The sequence below is a fragment of the Lithobates pipiens genome, unplaced genomic scaffold, assembly GCF_037356315.1.
Source record: "Lithobates pipiens isolate NorthernLeopardFrog02 unplaced genomic scaffold, aLitPip1_a1.2 Scaffold_18, whole genome shotgun sequence".
In the NCBI taxonomy this organism is placed as follows: Eukaryota; Metazoa; Chordata; class Amphibia; order Anura; family Ranidae; genus Lithobates; species Lithobates pipiens.
The window spans coordinates 171433418-171456331 of NW_027507758.1; the positions used below are offsets into that span (position 1 = coordinate 171433418).

The 22914-nt window shown below is 44.0% G+C and overlaps 1 protein-coding gene across 1 annotated transcript in view; it reads left to right on the forward strand.

Moving 5' to 3' along the window:
• Positions 1–2609: 2609 nt before the first annotated feature.
• FAM89A (family with sequence similarity 89 member A) overlaps positions 2610–22914 on the forward strand; it is a 42430-nt gene continuing 22125 nt past the window's right edge. The window contains exons 1-2 of the mRNA XM_077486389.1: positions 2610–2887; positions 20772–21063. Coding sequence (XP_077342515.1) covers positions 20815–21063 — 249 coding nt within the window. The 5' untranslated portion in view covers positions 2610–2887; positions 20772–20814. The remainder of the gene's footprint in view (positions 2888–20771; positions 21064–22914) is intronic.

Here is a 22914-nt window from a genome sequence, read left to right on the forward strand (position 1 = left end):
TACAGCTTACAGTGAACTGCTACTGCTGTGTATTGTAATATTCTCAAAGAAAATATTTATAAATAAATCATGAATGAATCCTGTGTGTCTGTTGTGTCAGGTAAACACTTGTAGTGCCAGCACTGTATGTGTCAAGAGTAAGCACTGTGTATGTGAGAAGTGTCCCCTCCATGTCCAGGACTGTATATGTGAGAAGTGTCCCCTCCATGTCCAGCACTGTATATGTGAGAAGTGTCCCTCCATGTCCAGCACTGTGTATGTGAGAAGCGTCCCCTCCGTGTCCAGCACTGTGTATGTGAGAAGTGTCCCCTCCATGTCCAGCACTGTGTATGTGAGAAGTGTCCCCTCCATGTCCAGCACTGTGTATGTGAGAAGTGTCCCCTCCATGTCCAGGACTGTATATGTGAGAAGTGTCCCTCCATGTCCAGCACTGTGTATGTGAGAAGTGTCCCCTCCGTGTCCAGCAATGTGTATGTGAGAAGTGTCCCCTCCATGTCCAGCACTGTGTATGTGAGAAGTGTCCCCTCCATGTCCAGCACTGTGTATGTGAGAAGTGTCCCCTCCATGTCCAGCACTGTGTATGTGGGAAGTGTCCTCTCCATGTCCAGCACTGTGTATGTGAGAAGTGTCCCCTCCATGTCCAGCACTGTGTATGTGGGAAGTGTCCCCTCCATGTCCAGCACTGTGTATGTGAGAAGTGTCCCCTCCATGTCCAGCACTGTGTATGTGAGAAGTGTCCCCTCCATGTCCAGGACTGTATATGTGAGAAGTGTCCCTCCATGTCCAGCACTGTGTATGTGAGAAGTGTCCCCTCCGTGTCCAGCAATGTGTATGTGAGAAGTGTCCCCTCCATGTCCAGCACTGTGTATGTGAGAAGTGTCCCCTCCATGTCCAGCACTGTGTATGTGGGAAGTGTCCTCTCCATGTCCAGCACTGTGTATGTGAGAAGTGTCCCCTCCATGTCCAGCACTGTGTATGTGGGAAGTGTCCCCTCCATGTCCAGCACTGTGTATGTGAGAAGTGTCCCCTCCATGTCCAGCACTGTGTATGTGAGAAGTGTCCCCTCCGTGTCCAGCACTGTATATGTGAGAAGTGTCCCCTCCGTGTCCAGCACTGCATATGTGAGAAGTGTCCCCTCCGTGTCCAGCCCTGTATATGTGAGAAGTGTCCCCTCCGTGTCCAGCACTGTATATGTGAGAAGTGTCCCCTCCGTGTCCAGCACTGTGTATGTGAGAAGTGTCCCCTCCATGTCCAGGACTGTATATGTGAGAAGTGTCTCCTCCATGTCCAGGACTGTATATGTGAGAAGTGTCCCCTCCATGTCCAGCACTGTGTATGTGAGAAGTGTCCCCTCCACGTCCAGCACTGTGTATGTGAGAAGTGTCCCCTCCATGTCCAGCACTGTGTATGTGAGAAGTGTCCCCTCCGTGTCCAGCACTGTGTATGTGAGAAGTGTCCCCTCCGTGTCCAGCACTGTGTATGTGAGAAGTGTCCCCTCCATGTCCAGCATTGTGTATGTGAGAAGTGTCCCCTCCATGTCCAGCACTGTGTATGTGAGAAGTGTCCCCTCCATGTCCAGCACTGTGTACGTGAGAATTGTCCCCTCCATGTCCAGCACTGTGTATGTGGGAAGTGTCCTCTCCATGTCCAGCACTGTGTATGTGAGAAGTGTCCCCTCCGTGTCCAGCACTGTGTATGTGAGAAGTGTCCCCTCCATGTCCAGCATTGTGTATGTGAGAAGTGTCCCCTCCATGTCCAGCATTGTGTATGTGAGAAGTGTCCCCTCCATGTCCAGCACTGTATATGTGAGAAGTGTCCCCTCCATGTCCAGCATTGTGTATGTGAGAAGTGTCCCCTCCGTGTCCAGCACTGTGTATGTGAGAAGTGTCCCCTCCATGTCCAGGACTGTATATGTGAGAAGTGTCTCCTCCATGTCCAGCACTGTATATGTGAGAAGTGTCCCCTCCGTGTCCAGCACTGTGTATGTGAGAAGTGTCCCCTCCATGTCCAGGACTGTATATGTGAGAAGTGTCTCCTCCATGTCCAGCACTGTATATGTGAGAAGTGTCTCCTCCATGTCCAGCACTGTATATGTGAGAAGTGTCCCCTCCATGTCCAGGACTGTATATGTGAGAAGTGTCTCCTCCATGTCCAGGACTGTATATGTGAGAAGTGTCTCCTCCATGTCCAGCACTGTATATGTGAGAAGTGTCTCCTCCATGTCCAGCACTGTATATGTGAGAAGTGTCCCCTCCATTTCCAGCACTGTATATGTGAGAAGTGTCTCCTCCATGTCCAGCACTGTATATGTGAGAAGTGTCCCCTCCATTTCCAGCACTGTATATGTGAGAAGTGTCCCCTCCATTTCCAGCACTGTATATGTGAGAAGTGTCTCCTCCATGTCCAGCACTGTATATGTGAGAAGTGTCTCCTCCATGTCCAGCACTGTATATGTGAGAAGTGTCTCCTCCATGTCCAGCACTGTAGAGAGTATTGCTGGCTGGGTTTTGGAGTTGAGACAGTCCACCCCTCCTCCTCCTCCTCCTCCTCCTCCCTGCACCAACAGCTCAGTCCCCCACCCTCTGGAGCTCAGCACACTCCCTCCCTCCCTCCCCCATTCCACACACATCAGCAGCTCTCCTCCTTCCACACACATCCCAGACTGGAGGAGTGAGCAGAGACAACACAGCAAGCTGTGTCCTACAAGTACAGGGGACACCGGGGGATGAGGGTGAGGACAGAGGAGGAGAGAGGAAGAGCTGGATGGAAGAAGGAGGACAAAGAGGACTAAAGAAGGAGCAGATACAAGACAGCGATCTCCCCAACCTCAGAGGATCCCAGACAAAGCCAATCCATCTGCCTTGCCCAGCTGTGTCCAGGAGGAGCTGTAAGTGTCCATCACAGAAGGGCAGCACGCCTGGCTTTGTGTAGGGATTGGGTTATAGAATGCTGATTTAGGGGTTTGGTGTCCTGGTGACAGCGCCCCATCCTCCCATTACTATGAAGGTGGGCTCCAGGTCATTAGAATCCATCGGTGTAGTAAGGAGGATCATTGGGCTCAGCTGGCTCCTGACGTGTCATAAGGTGTTGGTTGGATCCTGGTGACAGTAGGAAACACATGTTTTGTTTTCTGGCGGATCCTTCATCTGTGGGCCAGGAGAAATCCAAACAGCCTTCTGCCAGGAATTTACAAAGCAATAAAAAGGTCCCATAAATACAGCGCAACATTGACATAACCTGATGTTTACTGCGCTACAACGGGAAAAGTCGAGGAACGCTATGTACTATTGGATTGTGCAGCTTTTAAAGTTTTTATCAAAAGCCAAAACTTTTTTTTTTTTATTTCTTTGTTTTAAGTAAGGAAGTGTTAAATCATTATTATTATTATTATTATTATTATTATTATTATTATTATTATTATTATTATTATTATAATATATATATATATTTTTTTTTTTGCCATCTGTGTCCAGTTTGGGAGATTTCTCTTTGCTTCCTGTTCTGTGGACACAACAGGAAATGAGAGTTAATCTCTGCAAAAGTGAAGGAAATCGTATTTTAAAGTTTTCACCCCCTTCTTTTTTTTTTTTTTTTTTTTTTTTTTAATAACACTGTACATCCTCTCCAGCCCCCGGTCCCTATCGTACTTACCTCCGTGGGTGCTGAGCTGTCAGTGCCCCGGGATTTAAAATCCCCCGCTCCTTGGTCTCTTCCCTCTGCAGGGCTTCCAGGACAGATCAGAGCGACTCTCATTGGTCAGCACTAGGGATGAGCTCAGGCGTGTTCGCATGGTCCACGTGCAGAGCCCGCCAGGAAGTCGGCGCAGCACGGCGCTAATCACAGGTAGTGAGACATTTCCCGATCTCTGCAGCCGCACATCGGGGCAATGTCTCACTGCCTGTGATTAGCGCCGTGCTGCGCCGGCTTCCTGACGGGCTCTGCACGTGGACCATGCGAACACGCCTGAGCTTATTTCTAGTCGGCACTGGCACCAAGCAACTCTCTTATCTGGCCTAATAGCAATACAGGGAGAAGAGAAGATTTCAAATCCCAAGACTGCTGCATGGGCACTGACATCTCCCACAGAGGTAAGTACAGCAGGGACCAGGGGGTGGGGGGTGTACAGTGTTCGTTCATCTTTTCATTTTTTTTTCTAAAAATGCCATACACTATCTGAATTTTATCCAGTTCCAGCTGAAATCCGCTCAGTGAGTGGCCCTATGGGCCGCCACCCGCCCGACATCCTTCAGTTGAAAAATCGAAGGGACCAGGTGGAAAACTATCGGCGGTACAATGCTAACTTCCAATCTGTTGCTGCCGCTACTCCGGGTTATTTGACAGCCGGCATAGAAAAATCAATAGCTGCAGCGGCAGAATCATCGACCCATGCTTTAAGACCACATTCACATTTCACGTAGCAGGAACTCGCATTGCCGCTTGTGATGTTTGCGCACCACTCATAGGGCAGCACGTTGAATTCAATAGGTTGCCCAAAAGAAGCTCCTGCTCCTTTTTGGGTGACCAACTTCATGCTATTTTTTAAAGGCACGTTTTGCCGCGATTGCAGTGCAGTTCTGTCACAACGCATGTCATTTTAAAGCAATTGCCGTACAATTTGGAATAGCGGGCAGAATTGCAGCGATTTTTGCCCATGTTTCTATATTGCCAAGTGTGAATAGGGCCTAAAGCATGGATGAAAGAATCAGATTTTTTTTATTATTTTTTTTCCTCCCTTCTGTTCAAATCTATATGTGTATTACCAGCTTTAGACAGTTGTGACCAGAAAAGGTGCCCTATTGGAAGATTTCCCCTCTCTTCCTGGTCTATTGACAGCTCAGAGTTTTGGATTTTTCAATCGCTTGCCAGTGACGGTTCATACTAATGCGGTGCGGGATTCGCAACGTTTCCCGCAACGCATCACCATCGCACTCCGTTCATACGAATCACTTCAGGTGTCTATGTGATCAACACCCCAAAAATAATTTGCAAAATGCAGTGCGATTGACTGAATTGGATCACATGTGTTCCGATTCCAGTCCGAGAAATAAAAGGTGCCCTCTCTTCTTCTTTTTTTTTTTTTTATTTTTTTTTTTTGTGCGGGTGCCATGTGATTTGAGCCATACAAAATTAATGGCTCGAATCTCGCTGCAATGAATCACCTATTATTTGAACTGGAATGCGGTGTGACTCTTGTCTGAATCACTTGCAATTTCCCACACCATAACAGTGTAAACCCGAGGCTCAACCCTGGTGGCAATGGTCAGCAGGATGGATAGTGTGAATCTCCTCCAATAGGGAAATAGATGGCAATAAAAACCTGACAGAGGTTCTAAGGGGGCCATTCACATCAGGCAGTGCGTAGTATGATATTAATCATGCGATGGCATGTATACTTACAGCAATGCTTTGTTGCAACAACTTTTTCTTTTTGTTTTTAACTTTATTTAAAATTAAAATAATTGAACTCTGTATGCAACAGAAGTCTCAGTTTCTCAACAGATTCCAGAGGAGTGTATCAGTGCAGGCAGTGGGAGAGATGAGTATTTGCTCTGGTTTGCAGTTGGACCTTTCTGGGCAATTTTTCCTTGACGGGTTCAGTGTAAATGTCCGGGTTGAATATGGAGTGTAAGCCCCGGTTCACATTTGACATGCCAAATTGCTCTAATCAGCGGCAGTTGCTGGCAATGGCACCATCCAAATTGGTGTCACGTTGACAGCACCGCACAGATTCCCAAAAGTAGTTTCTGTACTACTTTTGGAGACTTTGGGGTGCGATTTCCATAGACATCTGTGCAACAACCTGCATAGAGGTCTCTGAAATCCCCCAAACCCCCCCCCCACGAAGTCGGGACTGAAAAAAACAAGCCATCTATGGCCAGCTTAGATATAGCCTTATATGCCCTGTTTACGCTTGAATCAGTCAATATACTTTAAAGCTCGCCATACACTTATCAATCGTTTGCATTGAGGGCTAAACCAAGCAAACATGACAATACCCGAAAAGCTGCTGCATCTGATTGGAAGCCCAAACTACACATTGTTGCACCAAAGAATTATTTTTTTCCAAAATGCATAGAATGTAAAAAACACAGAATGTAATGATAATCCTCTTGTGCTGCATTGCCATACAGGGACTTATCAGGTTTGTAAAGACAGAAAATAGAAATCATTTGGCAGGTAAAAGCGCTCTTATGTATGTATTTCAAGTATCAAATTGGATGTTTGCCTGGAGTTCATCTTTATTCCGGATATGTTCCCGTGTCTCCTCTCTTATGGTTGCTGCACTTGAGTTAATCTAACATGACTCAAATTCCTCACAATGAGCAGTGAGTGGTCTTAAAAGGAGCAGTCACCGGTGGTGGCGTGTCTAGACTATGAATGGCCTCCTTCCAGTGATCGTTGCCCACAGCTAGGGCAGAGTATACGGGCTGCAACCAAGGCCAGCCTGGTCCAACCTCATTTAGGTCAAGAGGTATTTCCAGGGTGTTCAGAGTTTCAGTAATGATGACATGTAGCATTAATAATGCTATTCTTTTGTTCTAGTGATGAAACTGTTTTCTACTAAAGTCCTTGTAAGGGCTGAGATGATTATGACTCAGAAAATATAGTATGGCTTGTTCAGATTCATTTAATTTTAACCACTTCCGCCCTGGAAGATTTGGCTGCTCAATGACCAGAGCATTTTTTGCGATGCGATACTACGTCGATTTAACTGACAATTGCCCGGTCGTGCAATGCTGTACCCAAACAAAATTGACATCCTTTTTTTCCCACAAATAAAGCATTCTTTTGGTGGTTATTTGATCATCTCTGTGGTTTTTATTTTTTGCGCTATAAACAAAAAAAAGCCCCAATTTAAAAAACAAAACACTATTTTGTACTTTGCTATAATAAATATCCCCAATTTATAAAAAAAATTTCTCAGTTTAGGCCAATATGTATTCTACATATTTTTGGTAATAATTGCAATAAGCGGATATTGATTGGTTTGCGCAAAAGTTAAAGCGTCTACAAAATAGGGGATATATTTATGGCATTAACCACTTGCTTACTGGGCACTTAAACACCCTTCCTGCCCAGACCAATTTTCAGCTTTCGGTGCTCTCACACTTTGAATGACAATTACTCAGTCATGCAACACTGTACCCAAATGAATTTTTTGTCCTTTTTTTCCCACAAATAGAGATTTCTTTTGGTGGTATTTGATCACCTCTGGGGTTTTTATTTTTTGCGCTATAAATGAAAAAAGACCGAAAATTTTGAAAAAAAGCGCATGTTTCTTTGTTTCTGTGACAGAATTATGCAAATTATTAATTTTTCTTCATAAATTTTGACCACAATTTATACTGCTACATATCTTTGGTAAAAATAACTCAAATTAGTGGATATTATTTGGTCTTTGTGAAAGTGAGAGAGTCTACAAGCTGTAGTGCGAATCGCACAAAATTGATCACATCTGATGTACTGGTGGCCTATCTCGCTTCTTGTGACCCGAACAAGTCAGGAAAGTACAAATACCCCCCAAATGACCCCTTTTTGGAAAGTAGACATTCCAAGGTATTTAGTAAGAGGCATAGTGAGCTTTTTGATGTTGTCATTTTTTTTCCCCAAATTCTTTGCAAAAATTAAGATTATTCATTTTTTTTTTTCTCCACAAAATTGTCATTGTAATAGGTTATTTCTCTCACGTGGCATGTGTATACCACAAATGACACCCCCCAAAAAATTCTGCTACTCCTCCTGAGTATTACAATACCACATGTGTGGGACTTTTTCACAGCCTGGCCACATAGAGAGGCCCAACATGCAGGTAGCGCCATAATGTGTTCTAGGAACATAAATTACACATCTAACTTGTTGACTATTTATTACACTTTTGAAGCACCAGGACAATGACACTGATGACAGATGGCACTGATACGTGGCAATGATGACAGATGGCACTAATATGTGGCACTGATGACAGATGGCACTAATATGTGGCACTGATGACAGATGGCACTAATATGTGGCACTGATGACAGATGGCACTAATATGTGGCACTGATGACAGATGGTACTAATATGTGGCACTGATGACAGATGGCACTAATATGTGGCACTGATGACAGGTGGCACTAATATGTGGCACTGATGACAGGTGGCACTAATATGTGGCACTGATGACAGGTGGCACTAATATGTGGCACTGATGACAGGTGGCACTAATATGTGGCACTGATGACAGGTGGCACTAATATGTGGCACTGATGACAGGTGGCACTAATACGTGGCACTGATGACAGGTGGCACTAATACGTGGCACCGATGACGCGTGACACTGATGACAGATGGCACTGATAAGTGGCATTGATGACACGTGACACTGACAACAGATGGCACGTAACACTGACACGTGGCACTGATGACAGATGGCACTAATACGTGGCACTGATGACACGTGGCACTGATGACACGTGGCACTGATGACACGTGGCACTGATGACAGATGGCACTTATACGTGGCACTGCTGGGGGAGGATGGCACTTTTTTTTTTTTTTTTTTTTTTTTTTTTTAACTCGAGGCAGAATGGCTGCCGCTGCAGCCGTTCATCTCTCCCCTCTCACACTGTCTGTGTGAGGAGAGAGAGCGGCGCTGAGAGATGATCTCATATGTTTACATATGAGATCATCTCCCATTGGACACGCCGATCACGCTGTAAACGGCCGCTGTAATTGGCCGTTTACAGCTATCTGTGTTTGCCTGTCCCCGGGGGACACAGCGAACACAGAACTTCCGCGATGCGCCGCCGCGGGCGCGCATCGCGGAAGTAAACATTAGGACGTCCAGGGACGGCCACCCGGACGAACGCGCCTGCTCTACAGCCGTCATTCGGCTATAGGGCGGGCGCGAGGTGATTAATAATATTATTATTATTATTTATATATAATATATATATATTTTTTTTTAATATTTACTAGTAATGTTGATCTGTGATATTAATTTTTTTTTATTTATTTTTTATCATGACTGTGACGTTATGGCGGACATATCGGATACGATTAACTATACAGCGATCAGTGCTATAAAAATGCTCTGATTACTATATAAATGTCGCTGGCAGAGAAGAGGTGTACACATTAGGGGGCGATCGAGAGGTTAACTGTGTTTCCTGACTGTGTGTTCTAACTGTAGGGGGAGGGGACTGACTAGAGGGAATTACAGATCGTGGTTCCTATCTATTAGGAACTCACGATCTGTCTCCTTACAGAACAAGGATTTGTCATACTCCCTTTTTAGATTGTAAGCTCTAACAAGCAGGGCTCCGTTTGCCCTAAGGGTGTAAAGTGCTGCAGAAAGTGTTACTATGGCACTATATAAATTATGTATACAGTGCCTATTCGGCCCCCTTGTACTTTTCAACCTTTTGCCACATTTCAGGCTTCAAACATAAAGATATAAAAATTTTATTTTTTGTGAAGAATCACCAACAAGTGGGACACAATTGTGAAGTGGAATGAAATCTATTGGATAATTTAAACTTTTTTAGCAAATAAAAAACTGAAAAGTGGTGCGTGCAAAATTATTCGGCCCCTTTTACTTTCAGTGCAGCAAACTCACTCCTGAAGTTCAGCGAGGATCTCTGATCCAATGTTGTCCTAAATGACTGATGGTGATAAATAGAATCCACCTGTGTGTAATCAAGTCTCTGTATAAAGCACCTGCTCTGTGATAGTCTCAGGGTTCTGTTGAAAGCGCAGAGAGCATCATGAAGACCAAGGAACACACCAGGCAGGTCCGTTATACTGTTGTGGAGAAGTTTAAAGCTGGATTTGGATACAAAAAGATTTCCCAAGCTTTAAACATCCCAAGGAGCACTGTGCAAGTGATCATTTTGAAATGGAAGGAGTATCAGACCACTGCAAATCTACCAAGACCTGGCCGTCCCTCTAAACTTTCAGCTCAGACAAGGAGAAGACTGAACAGAGATGCAGCCAAGAGGCCCATGATCACTCTGGATGAACTGCAGAGAACTACAGCTGAGGTGGGTGAGTCTGTCCATAGGACAACAATCAGTCATACACTGCACAAATCTGGCCTTTATGGAAGAGTGGCAAGAAGAAAGCCATTTCTCAAAGATATCCATAAAAAGTTTTGTCTAAAGTTTGCCACAAGCCGCCTGGGAGACACACCAAACATGTGGAAGAAGGTGCTCTGGTCAGATGAAACCAAAATCAAACTTTTTGCCCATAATGCAAAACGATATGTAAAAGCAACACAACTCATCACCCTCAACACCCCATTGCCACTCTCAAACATGGTGGTGGCAGCATCATGGTTTGGGCCTGCTTTTCTTCAGCAGGGACAGGGAAGATGGTTAAAATTGAGGGGAAGATGGATGCAGCCAAATACAGGACCATTCTAGATTAGAAAACCTGTTGGAGTCTGCAAAAGACCTGAAACTGGGATGGAGATTTATCTTCCAACAAGACAATGATCCCAAACATACAGCAAAATCTACAAAGGAATGGTTCACAAATAAACGTATCCAGGTGTTAGAATGGCCAAGTCAAAGTCCAGACCTTAATCCAATCGAGAATCTGTGGAAAGAGCTGAAAACTGCTGTTCACAAACGCTCTCCATCCAACCTCACTGAGCTTGAGCTGTTTTGCAAGGAAGAATGGGCAAGAATTTCAGTCTCTCGATGTGAAAAACTGATAGAGACATACCCCAAGCGACTTGCAGCTGTAATCGCAGCAAAAGGTGGCTCTACAAAGTATTAACGCAAGGGGGCCGAATAATTTTGCACGCCCCACTTTTCATTTTTCTTGTTAAAAAAGTTTCAAAAATCCAATAGATTTTGTTCCACTTCACAATTGTGTCCCACTTGTTGGTGATTCTTCACAAAAAATAAAAATGTTATATCTTCATGTTTGAAGCCTGAAATGTGGCAAAAGGTTGAAAAGTTAAAGGGGGCCGAATACTTTCGCAAGGCACTGTAATATTACTCAGATTTAAGGCATATTAAAAAAAGGGGGCAAATAAGAGAAATTCATTGTTGGGGCTTACATACACAAAATTTTATGTCATACCGATTTTTATTTTTCTACTTGGAGTGAGCAAGATTTGAAAACCTCCTAATGGATTTTTACTGCTTTCGGGGGTCTGTAAACCTGGGTATACAGGTATCGAAATGTGGCCATGGCAGCAGGAAGCAGGCTAATTTTGATCTATGTGTCAGGTCGAGTTCACACTGGTACGACACGACTGTTGTACAATTGTCGATCCGACTTAAATGAACTGGATACCATTTTGAGATAGTCCAACTTGGCTTTTGATCAATCAAAACAATCCCAATGTGACATGAATTCCTTTTTCCTGCCTCTGTAATCATCATGTCGGATGTCACAAGTCATATGGTTAGGACAAGGATCTGACTTCAATGATATTGAATGGGCTGAAAACAGACCAAAGTAGTGCAGGAACATTTTTAAAAGTCGGACCGACTTGTGTTGGACCAGTTAGACCCCTTTCACACGGAGGCAGTTTTCAGGCATTTTAGCGTTAGAAATGGCGCCTGAAAACCGCCTCCCATTCATTTCATGTGACTTTTCACACTGGGTGGTGCACTTGTGGGACGTTAGGAAAAGTCATGCAAGCAGCATCTTTAGGGTGGTTTGGGAGTGCTGTATGGGCTGCGCTTAAAAAGAACCTGAAAAGTGATCAACACCCCTTCTTCGGGCACTAGTCGGTGTTAAAAGCGCGGCTTAAACATTGGTAAAGTGGCGCTAAAACGAGCAGCGCTTTACCGCTAACACTCGGCGGCCCCAGTGCGAAAGGGCTCTTAAGACGGCTCTCATAGGGAACCATTGATTCGTACACATCATGTGCTCCCAATGTCGGAGCGTATGCCACACCAGTGTGAACCAGCCTAATTCTCTATGTTCTACAGAAGCTGATCATTAAACCACCTTATTTCAAATGGTCCAGATTGAAAACCAGCATTTGAACAGCTGCTGAAGCCAATGGCTGCAGCTCTGATCATTGTATTCTGACAGGGGGAGTGCAGCAGGGGAGATCACTGCATTCACCTTGCTCGTGTGGATACAGGTAACAGTGATTTTATTTATTTTTTCCATTATTATACAGGTTTTATATAGTGCCAACAGTTTGCACAGCACATTCAACCTGTTGGTTGAACAGGAAAAAAAAAAAACTCCCAGTGTATACCCAGCTATAGAGAGATTTACCCTCATTTCCTATCCTGCTGACAATATTTTTACCAAACAGAAAGTGAGTCTGTATCTCTCACAACAAATGCCACATAGTTACATAGTAAGGTTGAATAAAGACACCAGTCCATCCAGTTCAACCTCAGTGAGTGTCTACAAATGTCCCTATGCCTGTACATTGCACCACAGATAGGAATAAAAAGAAAAACCTGACAGGGGTTCTAGCCTTCCCCTATTTTAGAAGAAATGTGTTGCCCCTCCCACTTCCTGTCTGGTAAAACTTTGTCAGAAGCTGAGCTTGAGTATGTTTGTTTGGCTCCTCCAAACCCACATGGCTGAGCTCTCCAAAAGCTGTCACTTGTAATGAGCCAATCATCTATGGCAGAAGCATTCCCTGCCCAGAAATTGCACATATACACGCCCCTTGTATAAGCACAGCTCAGGGGTTGTAGACGATTGGCCCATTACAAGTAACAGTGCTAGTGCCTTCCAAAAGTCACAAGGAATATATCCTGCTGTGGCATGTCTACAACCCTGGCCACTGACTCTGCTGTTAAAGGGGAAGCGGTTGGGCGGCTCAACCGCAGGGTTTTGCTGCCCCCAACCACTAGTGTGAATGAGCCCTCACTGATTTCTGAATGGGAGGATCCAGTTGATCGGTTTAAGTGGTATATTTATAAAGCAATTCATCTGACATTTACCAGACATTCACTGCAGGTGAATCCTCCTGGTGTTTGACTGTGATTGATTCACCATCAGAGAAAGTTTGTTGAAAATGACATTCACTACTGTATAAATATGCCCCCATGTGTAATAAAAAATGTTGCCGTTGGCCCTAGGAAGTATCTCAGCAAAATCAACTTCCTATTGCAAAAGGTGTCATAAATTTCCCTTGTAGCTCAGTAAAGACTCACAAGCAGGAACAGAATGTTTGGAGGATTTCTTTATACTGTATGTACACAGAATCCCCCTGAGTTCCAGATTGCAAGGTTATGGCTTGTGCACAATATATAGAAAAAGCCAGTTCATGTGTGTCAGAATTTCGTTTATGAATTGGATATTTTCCTTAGAAAGTAAAATATAGGGTTAAAGTGCTTCTAAACGTTGTCATTTTTTTAAAAATAACAAATACGTTATGCTTACCTGCTCTGTGTAATGGTTTTGCACAGAGAAGCCAAAATTCTCTTCTTTTTGGTTCCCTGCCGAGTGCCCCCAGTAGCTTCTGGATATGGGGCAGTCAAGCAGATTTGCTCTCAAGCCATGCTTCTGTGAATGGACATTGTCCATTCACACACAGAGCGGGGCTCTGCCCCGTCCCCACTCTCTCTCCTCTTTGGCTCACCGGCTGAGATTGACAGCAGCAGGGGCTAATGACTCCCGCTGCTGTGTGAGCCACTGAGGACAGAGAGACAAGAAAGTCGCAGATCTCATGCACATTGCTGGATTGAGCTGGGGCTCAGGTTGGTATAATTGGGGGGGGGGGGGGGGCTGCACCCAGAAATGTTTTTTTTTACCTTCAGCAGAATGTTTTTTACCTTAATGAATAGAATGCATTAAGAACCACTTTATAATCAAACACAATTGTTTTACAAATATGTGACAAAGGATTCACATAGCACTGTGGGTTATCTAAAGTGACAACACAGCTGATTACTGCCACCTGATGAGGGATATAAATGTACCACTTTTTGACAATTCAGGACAAGAAGATGGGTTCTTTTGATAGCCATGTTAGTGGTGACTACTTTTTATGTTCTTCTTACTTTCTCTGCACTCCCCCATTGCCCCTGAGGTTAGAGTTAAAGCAGACCTTTTTTCAACTTTACATCTATTAAATCTTCTGTCCTTGTTGTTGTTTTAACTTTGGATAGTAAAATTTTTTTTTTTTCTGACAGTAAATATCTTATACAACCCACTTCCTGTTTCCTGTCTAGTAAAAAACCCAGGCTTATAATTTCATGCACAGCTCTCTCTCACTCTCCTGAGAGTTAGCCAGGAAGGGAGGGTGGGTGAGTCATAAGAGGGCCAATGAAAGCTGCAGAGCTGGAGGTGTGTCTGTGTAAATCCAGGAAGTGAACAGGCAGCAACTTCAGCTGCCCACAGTTACAATGGTTGCAGCCAGACTTAGTGGAGGGAGATTTCTTCAGCATATTTGGCAAGTACAAAATCACAGTATATATTAAAGCGGGCCTGTACTGGGGAAAAAAATATTAAAAGCCAGCAGCTATAAATACTACAGCTGCTGACTTTTAATAAATGGACACTCACCTGTCCCGGGGTCCAGCGAGGCCGATCGATCGCTCGGCTCTCGGCTGCTGCCGTCACCATTCTAGGTGAGGGAATCAGGAGGTGAAGCGAATCTGCTTCACTTCCCAGTTCCCTACTGCGCATGCGCAAGTCGCGTAGCACAATAGGAATTGTCCGCGCTGTCTCTGAGACCCGCGTGTGTCCCAGCAGACAGCGCGGCAGGACAGGAAGAGGCATAGACTCCCACGGGAGTCTATGCCCGGAAGTGGGGGTAAATACCTGTCTTTGACAGGTATCGCCACCCCCCCTCCCCCCTGAAAGGTGCCAATTGTGACACCGGAGGGGGGGAGGGTTCCAATCAGCGGAAGTTCCACTTTAGGGTGGAACCCCGCTTTAAATAATATGCAAAGTGGTTGGAGGGAAGCTTCAGAATGGCAAAGATGTTTTTATTACAAATTTATGTGAGCAGACTGCAGTTCCTCTTTTCCTCTACCCCATGTGAGAGTGCTCAGGCCCTGCATAGTGGATGGAGGAAAAGGACACGTTCCTTCCCACCCTGAAGTATGGACTATTTCCAAAGACGCCGGTGTTCTGTCAAAATAGCCAATTCATCAAGATCTCCAATCACGTCTCTTCCCATTACTGTAAACATCAGTAATTTGAGATTTCGAGGACTTGCTGTTTTGACATAACACTGGCAACCATATGCACTCCGGTACACGGTATTATGAGTGGACATGGTAGGTCCGCTCCGAAACTAACCAACAAAATGGCCGCCTCTGAGGCGGCGACAACCTTTTTTCCTAGTTACCCGCTGTTGTGTCAAAACAGCAAAGTGTACAAGAGTGTATACATTTTCCTGTGTGGTGACAAAACAGCAAGTCGTCAAATTCTCCAATTATTAATGGTTTACAGTAACAGGAAGTGACGTAATTGGAGATCTTGATGAATTGACTATTTTGACAGAACACTGGCTGACGAACAGGGTAGTGAGGAATGAGAGGAGTGAATGGGCAAAGTTACAGGTTTACTTGAAACTGATCCATCTGCTGGCTGGTTAATAGACTTTGTAATATTAATTGTTAATACTTCATAATATATATATATATATATATATATATATATATATATATATATATATATATATATATATATAATATAATATATTATACACAAAACATGAATTCTCTTCAAGGTACCTGAAGACTTGAGCCGGCGGTTGGATAGTTCTGCTGAAGGATCAGGACATAAACATGCTTGCTTATTTCAGCCCAGTATTGCCTTGTTGTGCACTGAGAAGACCTCCCTAGCACCAGCCTGATCTCATTACTGATCAGCCAGGAATATCTAATCCGGATGAGAAGTCTTTTTCTGAGATTTGTTAGTCAGATGTCTCAGGAGCGTACATAGTGTCCACAGAATTGCAGTGGTTGCCTTAATCAACTGCAAGAGGCCTGCTGGGTGTTAGTCATCCGTAGAGGTCTTAACCTCATTTGTAGTGTCTGTTTATATTGTTGTAATCGGACATAACATGTATAGATATCAGACGTTGTTTCTGATGGACGCTCTGCAGAAGTAATGTAACACACAATCCTAACCACAAGTATTCGGATGAATTCCTGTATTAATAATTGGGATTGTATTAAAGTAGTATTAAACCCTCAGCATTTCGTAGCTTAACACATTGTGCAAAAAAAAAAAAAAATTCCCCAGTAAACTATTTGTTAAAATTCTTATGCCATCCCTTTCCATTTACAACATTCAATGCTTCTGACATCTGCTCTCAGTGCTGCTTCCCTGAATTTATGACCTTCACAGGAAAGTGCAGTGAGGGGAGGAGGGAGGAGCAGAGAGTGCTTTGCCACCCTAGGCTACAGGGCTGTGTGTTTCTACTTTCATAGGGCTTCCATGGAAGTTCAATAATGCAGTATGCTTATAGAAAGGGAAAAAAAACAATAAATATTTATCTGACTCTTTTATGCAGCTAACTGTTTACCAATCAGAATTTATTACATATAAAGACACAAAACGCAAGTTAAAAACAAAGGTATACCAGCATCACCGCTATGATTGCTATATCCTTTTTATTTATATATAATATGTTTGGTATAAGCCTTTTTGATATATTACGTTTTTTTGTTTTGCGTTTTTGTAACTCCTTTTTATATGTACTAAAATATGTATGTTGGGCTACATTCACACTGCTCTTTGCAGATTATAGTGGCAGTTCCAGCCGCAGGCCCTGGTCACTATAATGACAGGCTACGTGCAGCCACAGCTATTCGTGATTACCGGGGCATCCAGCAGTGATCACTGCAGATTACTGAACAGCTGCAACCACTGGCGACCTGTCATTCTAGTGAATAGGGCTGGCGGCCGCAGCAAGAATCTCTGATTCCTGCCACTACTATTCGCACCGGCCCTATTCGCTGGTGTGAATGTAGCAGTTAGCTACATAAGAGTCCGATCTACATATTTAGTAAGGTTGAATAAAGACACCATTCCATCCAGTTCAACCTACACTCACATTGGTCCCTACCCTCAAGGAGACAACAATCCAAAGTCCCCATTCATCTACTAGGGCCAATTTTGGACAGAAGCCAATTAACATACCGGCACGTCTTTGGAGTGTCGGAGGAAACCGGAGTACTCCGGAGGAAACCCATGCAGGCACAGGGAGAGCATGCAAACTCCAGGTAGAGTCGTGGTCGGGATTCCAACCAGCGACCCTTTTTACTGCTAGACAAGAGTGCTAACCACTACACCACTGTGCCGTCCTATATTTTTATGTTTTTCTTCTTTTTCTATAAATATATATTTGAACTTCCGTGGAAGCCCTTTTCTGCTATGTGCTCCAGATTTATTATTTTTTATTTAATTTTGTAATGTGCAAGGCTTTAAGGTTTGTTCATGAATTTTGTTTTCTGTTTCACAGTTGTGTGTTTCTATTGATGCACACGGTGTAGGAAGACAAAACTCTAGCCCCTGCATGCAAGGGGGACTTCATAGAATGCTGTAAGAGAAAGAAACCACTCTGAAACGGGAAACCTGTCATCAACTTAAAGCAGAAGTTCACTTGTTTTTACTCCCCCCCCCCCCCCCCCCTCCCCACTACCACTTTTTGCCAGGGAGGGGAGACAGGAAGGGGGGGGCGGGTTCCTGGTTTTGACAGGTACCCGCTTTCACTTACGGTTAGATGCGTCACAGTGATCTGATTTGGAACTTCACACACCACCTTCCCCTTCAGCCTTCTGGGAGACCTCACAGGTTCCAGAAGACTGAAGGACCATTCACAAAGTGCACCACGACTCACACATAAGCAGTAGGAAACCGCTGTGAACCCGCAAGGCTGCACTTCCTGTTTCCCTTACTTACAATGCCAGCACCCAAACACAATTGAAGAATCAGCTCAGCTGAGGACTTTGCCTAGTCCCCAGACAGGTAAGTGTCTGTATATTAAAAGTCAGCAGCTACACTTTTTGTAGCTGCTGCCATTTAATATTTTGGGATCCTGGAGCTCCTCTTGAAACTGTTGCAAGGATTAAAAAATAAAGAAGCTGCATACTCGGTAAATCAGCTGGGGAAAGTGCTTAAAAAAATGGGGTGTTTAATGCCACTTAACATTCAGTGGTCTACAGGAAAATGATGACATGGCACTACGATTTCTTTAATCGTACATCTCGGGACACTGAGCCATAATAATTACTATGTGGTTTATAGTCTACCTTCAGGCGCTGGACACTGGCACACCGTAAACAGGAAGTTGCTTCCCTATATAACCTCTTCCACTACTGGGAGTATCTCAGTTCTTTCGTCAGTGTCTAAGGTGTTGGTCACAAGTGAAGATGTGCTGTGCTCCTCTGGAGCAATCCTTGCTGGGGCTAGCTATGTACCCGGATACATTCAAAGTGTCTTTTAGGCCGAATTGAATGGTACCCAGGCCTCGTATCTGAAGAAACAAGGTTTTGCCTGTAACGTTTCTCTTTTTAGAGAGCTGGACTCCGGGATCCAGTACTTTTGGTATTAAGGCCATAAAGTTTTACGGGCGGGGTGCTTTTTACAGGTTCAGGATTGTGGGTTCCCTGAGGGTCCCCAGTTCCTGAAGGTTTGTTAATAGAATCCACCGTGGAGGGTGAAGATTGGGTCTGTTGGTTTTACCACAGAAAACCCTGTGGCGGGAAAAGTAAGGAGTTTTTCTAAGGCATTTTTAAATTTTCTTATGAAATGTCTCCTTTAAATGTTGTCATGCCTAAGAGTCACCACTGGAGGCTGTATGGAGCACGTACCTTCTCATGCTTTGCTCAGAGTCACGCTGTGTCACAGAAGCCTGATGGCGCCCGATCTCGTCTGATCTTTGAGGCTGAGCAGGGTTGGGCCTGGTTTAGTACCTAGATGAGCCAACAGTTTTTCCTGGGAGAATGGTTCCTTCATCCTAATATCTTCCTGTCAATATGTCAAAAATGGGGGATCCCAGACATAGATCTGTTTGCGTCCAGGTTCCCGTGGAATCGGTTCTCACTAATTTATGCATTCCCTCCTATTCTGCCTGCGTCCACGACTTCTTCGCAGGAAGGGAAGTTGTTGATTCTTGTGGCACCCAGCGAGGCCCAGGAAATCTTTGTATGCAGAGATCGTAAAAGATGGCAGTAGGGGACCCATGGATCCTACTATCTCGGCCAGACTTTCTCTCGCAAGGTCCGGTGTTCCATCCTACTTTACAAACGCTAAATTTAATGATCTGGCTATTGAGACCCACACTCTGAAGAAGTGTGGGCTGTCAGGTTCAGTAGTTTCTACCTTGGTTAATGCAAGGGAGCCGGCCTCCATAATTATATATTATGGAGTCTGGGAAACATATGTCTCCTGGTGTGAAACCAGGAGCTGCACCCCAGGAAATAGGTCAAAGGTAGAATCCTTGACTTTCTGCAGATGGGGTGAGAAATAAGGCTGGCCTTGAGTGCTTTCTAAGGACAGGGCTCAGCCTTATCGGTATTATTTCAATGACCACTTGCTTCGCATTCTTTGGTTCGTAACTTTATTCAGGGGGTAACGCAGCTTAATCTCCGGTTAGGTAACCTTTGGGACTTGAATTTTTAGTTTTGTCGGCATTACAAAACAGCCTTTTTTCGGGCCGATACAACATATTTTTTTGACAAGGAAACTAGTTTTTCTGGTAACCATATCTGCTGTAAGAAGGGTATCAGAATAGGCTGCTCTTTCTTATGAGCCATATTTTTATCCTTCACAAGGATAAGGTAGTATTGCATCCTCATCCTAACTCTTTACCAAAGCTAATATCAGGTATTTAGCTAAACTAGGATATTGTTCTACCTTCATTTTTCCAGAACCCTGTTCTATGGAAGGAAAATCACTACATTCTCTTGATGTGCTGAGAACAGTCATAGTCTACTTAAAGGTGACTGCTCAGATTTGGAAAAAATATGTTTTTGTTCGTGTTGCCTGAAGGTCCTAAAAGAGAACCGGTAGCATCGATAAACTACTATTTCTAAATGGATTCGACAAGTAATCATTCAAGCTTATGGGTTAAAGAGATAGTTCTACCCTCTCAAATCAAAGTGCACTTCTCTAGGGCTGTTAGTGCTTAGTGGGCAGTGCATTACCAAGCCTACATGTCTCAATTTTTAAAGGCTGCAACTTGGTCTTCAATCCATACATTTTAAAAGATTCTTTCTGGTGGATGTAAAAAGACATGAGGATTTCACCTTTGGGCACAGTGTACTGTAGGCAGCAGTATAAATCCTCTAGTCTCATGGTGCCCTACTTTTGTTGCGTCTCCCTCCCCTCAGTTGGCATTGCTCTGGGACATCCCACATAGTAATTACTATGGCTCTGTGTCCCGTGATGTACGATTTAAAGAAAATAGTGTTTTTGTAACAGCTTACCTGTAAAATCCTTTCTTTTGATGTACATCACAGGACACAGATCCCGCCCCTCTTTCTAGTATACACGTGTATTGCTGTGCTACAAAACTGAGATACTCCCAGTAGTGGGAGGGGTTATATAGGGAGGCAACTTCCTGTTTAGGGTGTGCCAGTCTCCAGCACATGAGGGTGGACTATAACCTACATAGTCATTACTATGGCTCTGTGTCCCGTGATGTACTTCAAAAGAAAAGTATTCTACAGATAAGCTGTTACAAAAATCCTATACATTTTTTATTTTATATAAATGCCTTCCTAATCATAAATATCAGTAATGTAAGGAGTAGATTCTGTAACCATTTTTGTTATGCTTTGTTGTAATTTTTTTTTTTAAAAGCCTAATGCATTCTGTCTTCTGTTATTATTTAGGGAGTGCTTTTGGTTGAGACCTTGAAGTTTCATAGAGCAAGTGATGAGTGCTTCCCATGCAGCCATTGCTCCTTTGACACCTTGTATGGAAGGCCTGCCTCCACTGCCAAAGAGCCTTAGTGGTCTGCTCAATTCAAGTGGTGGTTCGGGGTGGAGAGATCTGGAGAGAGTGTATGCACAGAAGTCCCGTATTCAGGATGACTTAAGTCGTGGAGGCTCAGGTGGCATATCTCATTCAGTACCAAAGCCGCCCAACCTTGATGCTGCATTGGCTTTGCTTAGGAAAGAGATGGTAAGTTGACTTTTATTTTCTGTTTTATTTTTTAATGGAAAGCCTTCCAAGTCTCATAAAAAAATATGCAACAGCGGACCTTTTTTTTATTAGATTAGGATTTTTATTTATTTTTTGTGTGTGTTTACTTGGCTTTGTCCTTTCATACCCTGGCCACAGGCAGAGGTTTCCACAAGAATGATGGACAAGCTGACCTCTACCGCTTTTTCAATGTATTTTCAGAACCTTCTGCAGTTTTTCATGGAACTGAACAAACTGAATACTTGTATTGGCTTTGCATAGCCCTAATGGCTCAGTACTTGCTCATGCATAGAATTAGGTTGTTGGATACTGTACACAACTTTCCAAGAAAACATTGGTGGGTGTATATACAGTATCTCACAAAAGTGAGTACACCCCTCACATTTTTGTAAATATTTTATTATCTCTTCATATGACAACACTGAAGAAATAACACTTTGCTGCAACGTAAAGTAGTGAGTATACAGCTTGTATAACAGTGTAAATTTGCAGTCCCATCAAAATAACTCAACACACAGCCATTAATGTCTAAACTGCTGGCAACAAAAGTGAGTGCACCCCTAAGTGAAAATATCCAAATTGGGCCCGAAGTGTTACTATTTTGTGTGGCCACCATTATTTTGCAGCACTACCTTAACCCACTTGGGCATGGAGCTCACCAGAGCTTCACAGGTTGCCACAGAGTCCTCTTCCATGACAACATCACGGAGTTGCTGGATGTTAAGGATCTTGCGCTCCTCCACTTTCCATTTGAGGATGCCCCACAGATGCTTAATGGGGTTAAGGTCTGCAAACATGCTTGGTCAGTCCATCACCTTTACCCTCAGCTTCTTTAGCAAGGCAGTGGTCCTCTTGGAGGTGTGTTTGGGGTTATGTTGGAATACTGCCCTGCGGCCCAGTCTCTGAAGGGAGGGGATCATGCTCTGCTTCAGTATGTCACAGTGCATGTCACCATTCATGGTTCCCTCAATGAACTGTAGCTCCCCAGTGCCAGCAGCACTCGTGCAGCCCCAGACCATGACACTCCCACCACCATGCTTGACTGTAGGCAAGACACACTTGTCTTTGTACTCCTCACCTGGTTGCCGCCACACATGCTTGACACGATCTAAACCAAATAAGTTTCTTGGTCTCATCAGGCCAAAGGACATGGTTCCAGTAGTCCATGTCCTTAGTCTGCTTGTCTTCAGCAAACTTTTTGTGGGCTTTCTTGTGCATTATTTTTAGAAAAGGCTTCCTTCTGGGACAACAGCCATGCAGACCAGTTTGACGCAGTGTATGGTCTGCGCCCTGACAGGCTGATTCCCCCCCCTTCAACCTAAGCAATGCTGGCAGCACTCGTATGTCTATTTCCCAAAGACAACCTCTGGATATGATGCTGAGCACATGCACTCAACTTCTTTGGTCGACCATGGTGAGGCCAGTTCTGTTAAAGTCCTGTATGGTCTTGGCCACCATTCTGCAGCTCAGTTTCAGGGTCTTGGCAATCTTCTTCTAGCCTAGGCCATCTTTATGTAGAGCAACAATTATTTTTTTCAGAGAGTTCTTTGCTATGAGGTGCCATGTTGAACTTCCAGTGACCAGTATGAGAGAGTGAAAGTGATAACATCAGATTTAACACACCTGAGACCTTGTAACACTAACGAGTCACATGACACCGGGGAGGGAAAATGGTTAATTGGGCCAATTTGGACAACTTTGCTTTTATGGGTGTACTCTCTTTTATTGCCAGCGCTTTGGGCATTTAATGGCTGTGTTGAGATATTTTGAGGGGACAGCAAATTTAGACTGTTATACAAGATTCACACATAAATTTATATATATATATAT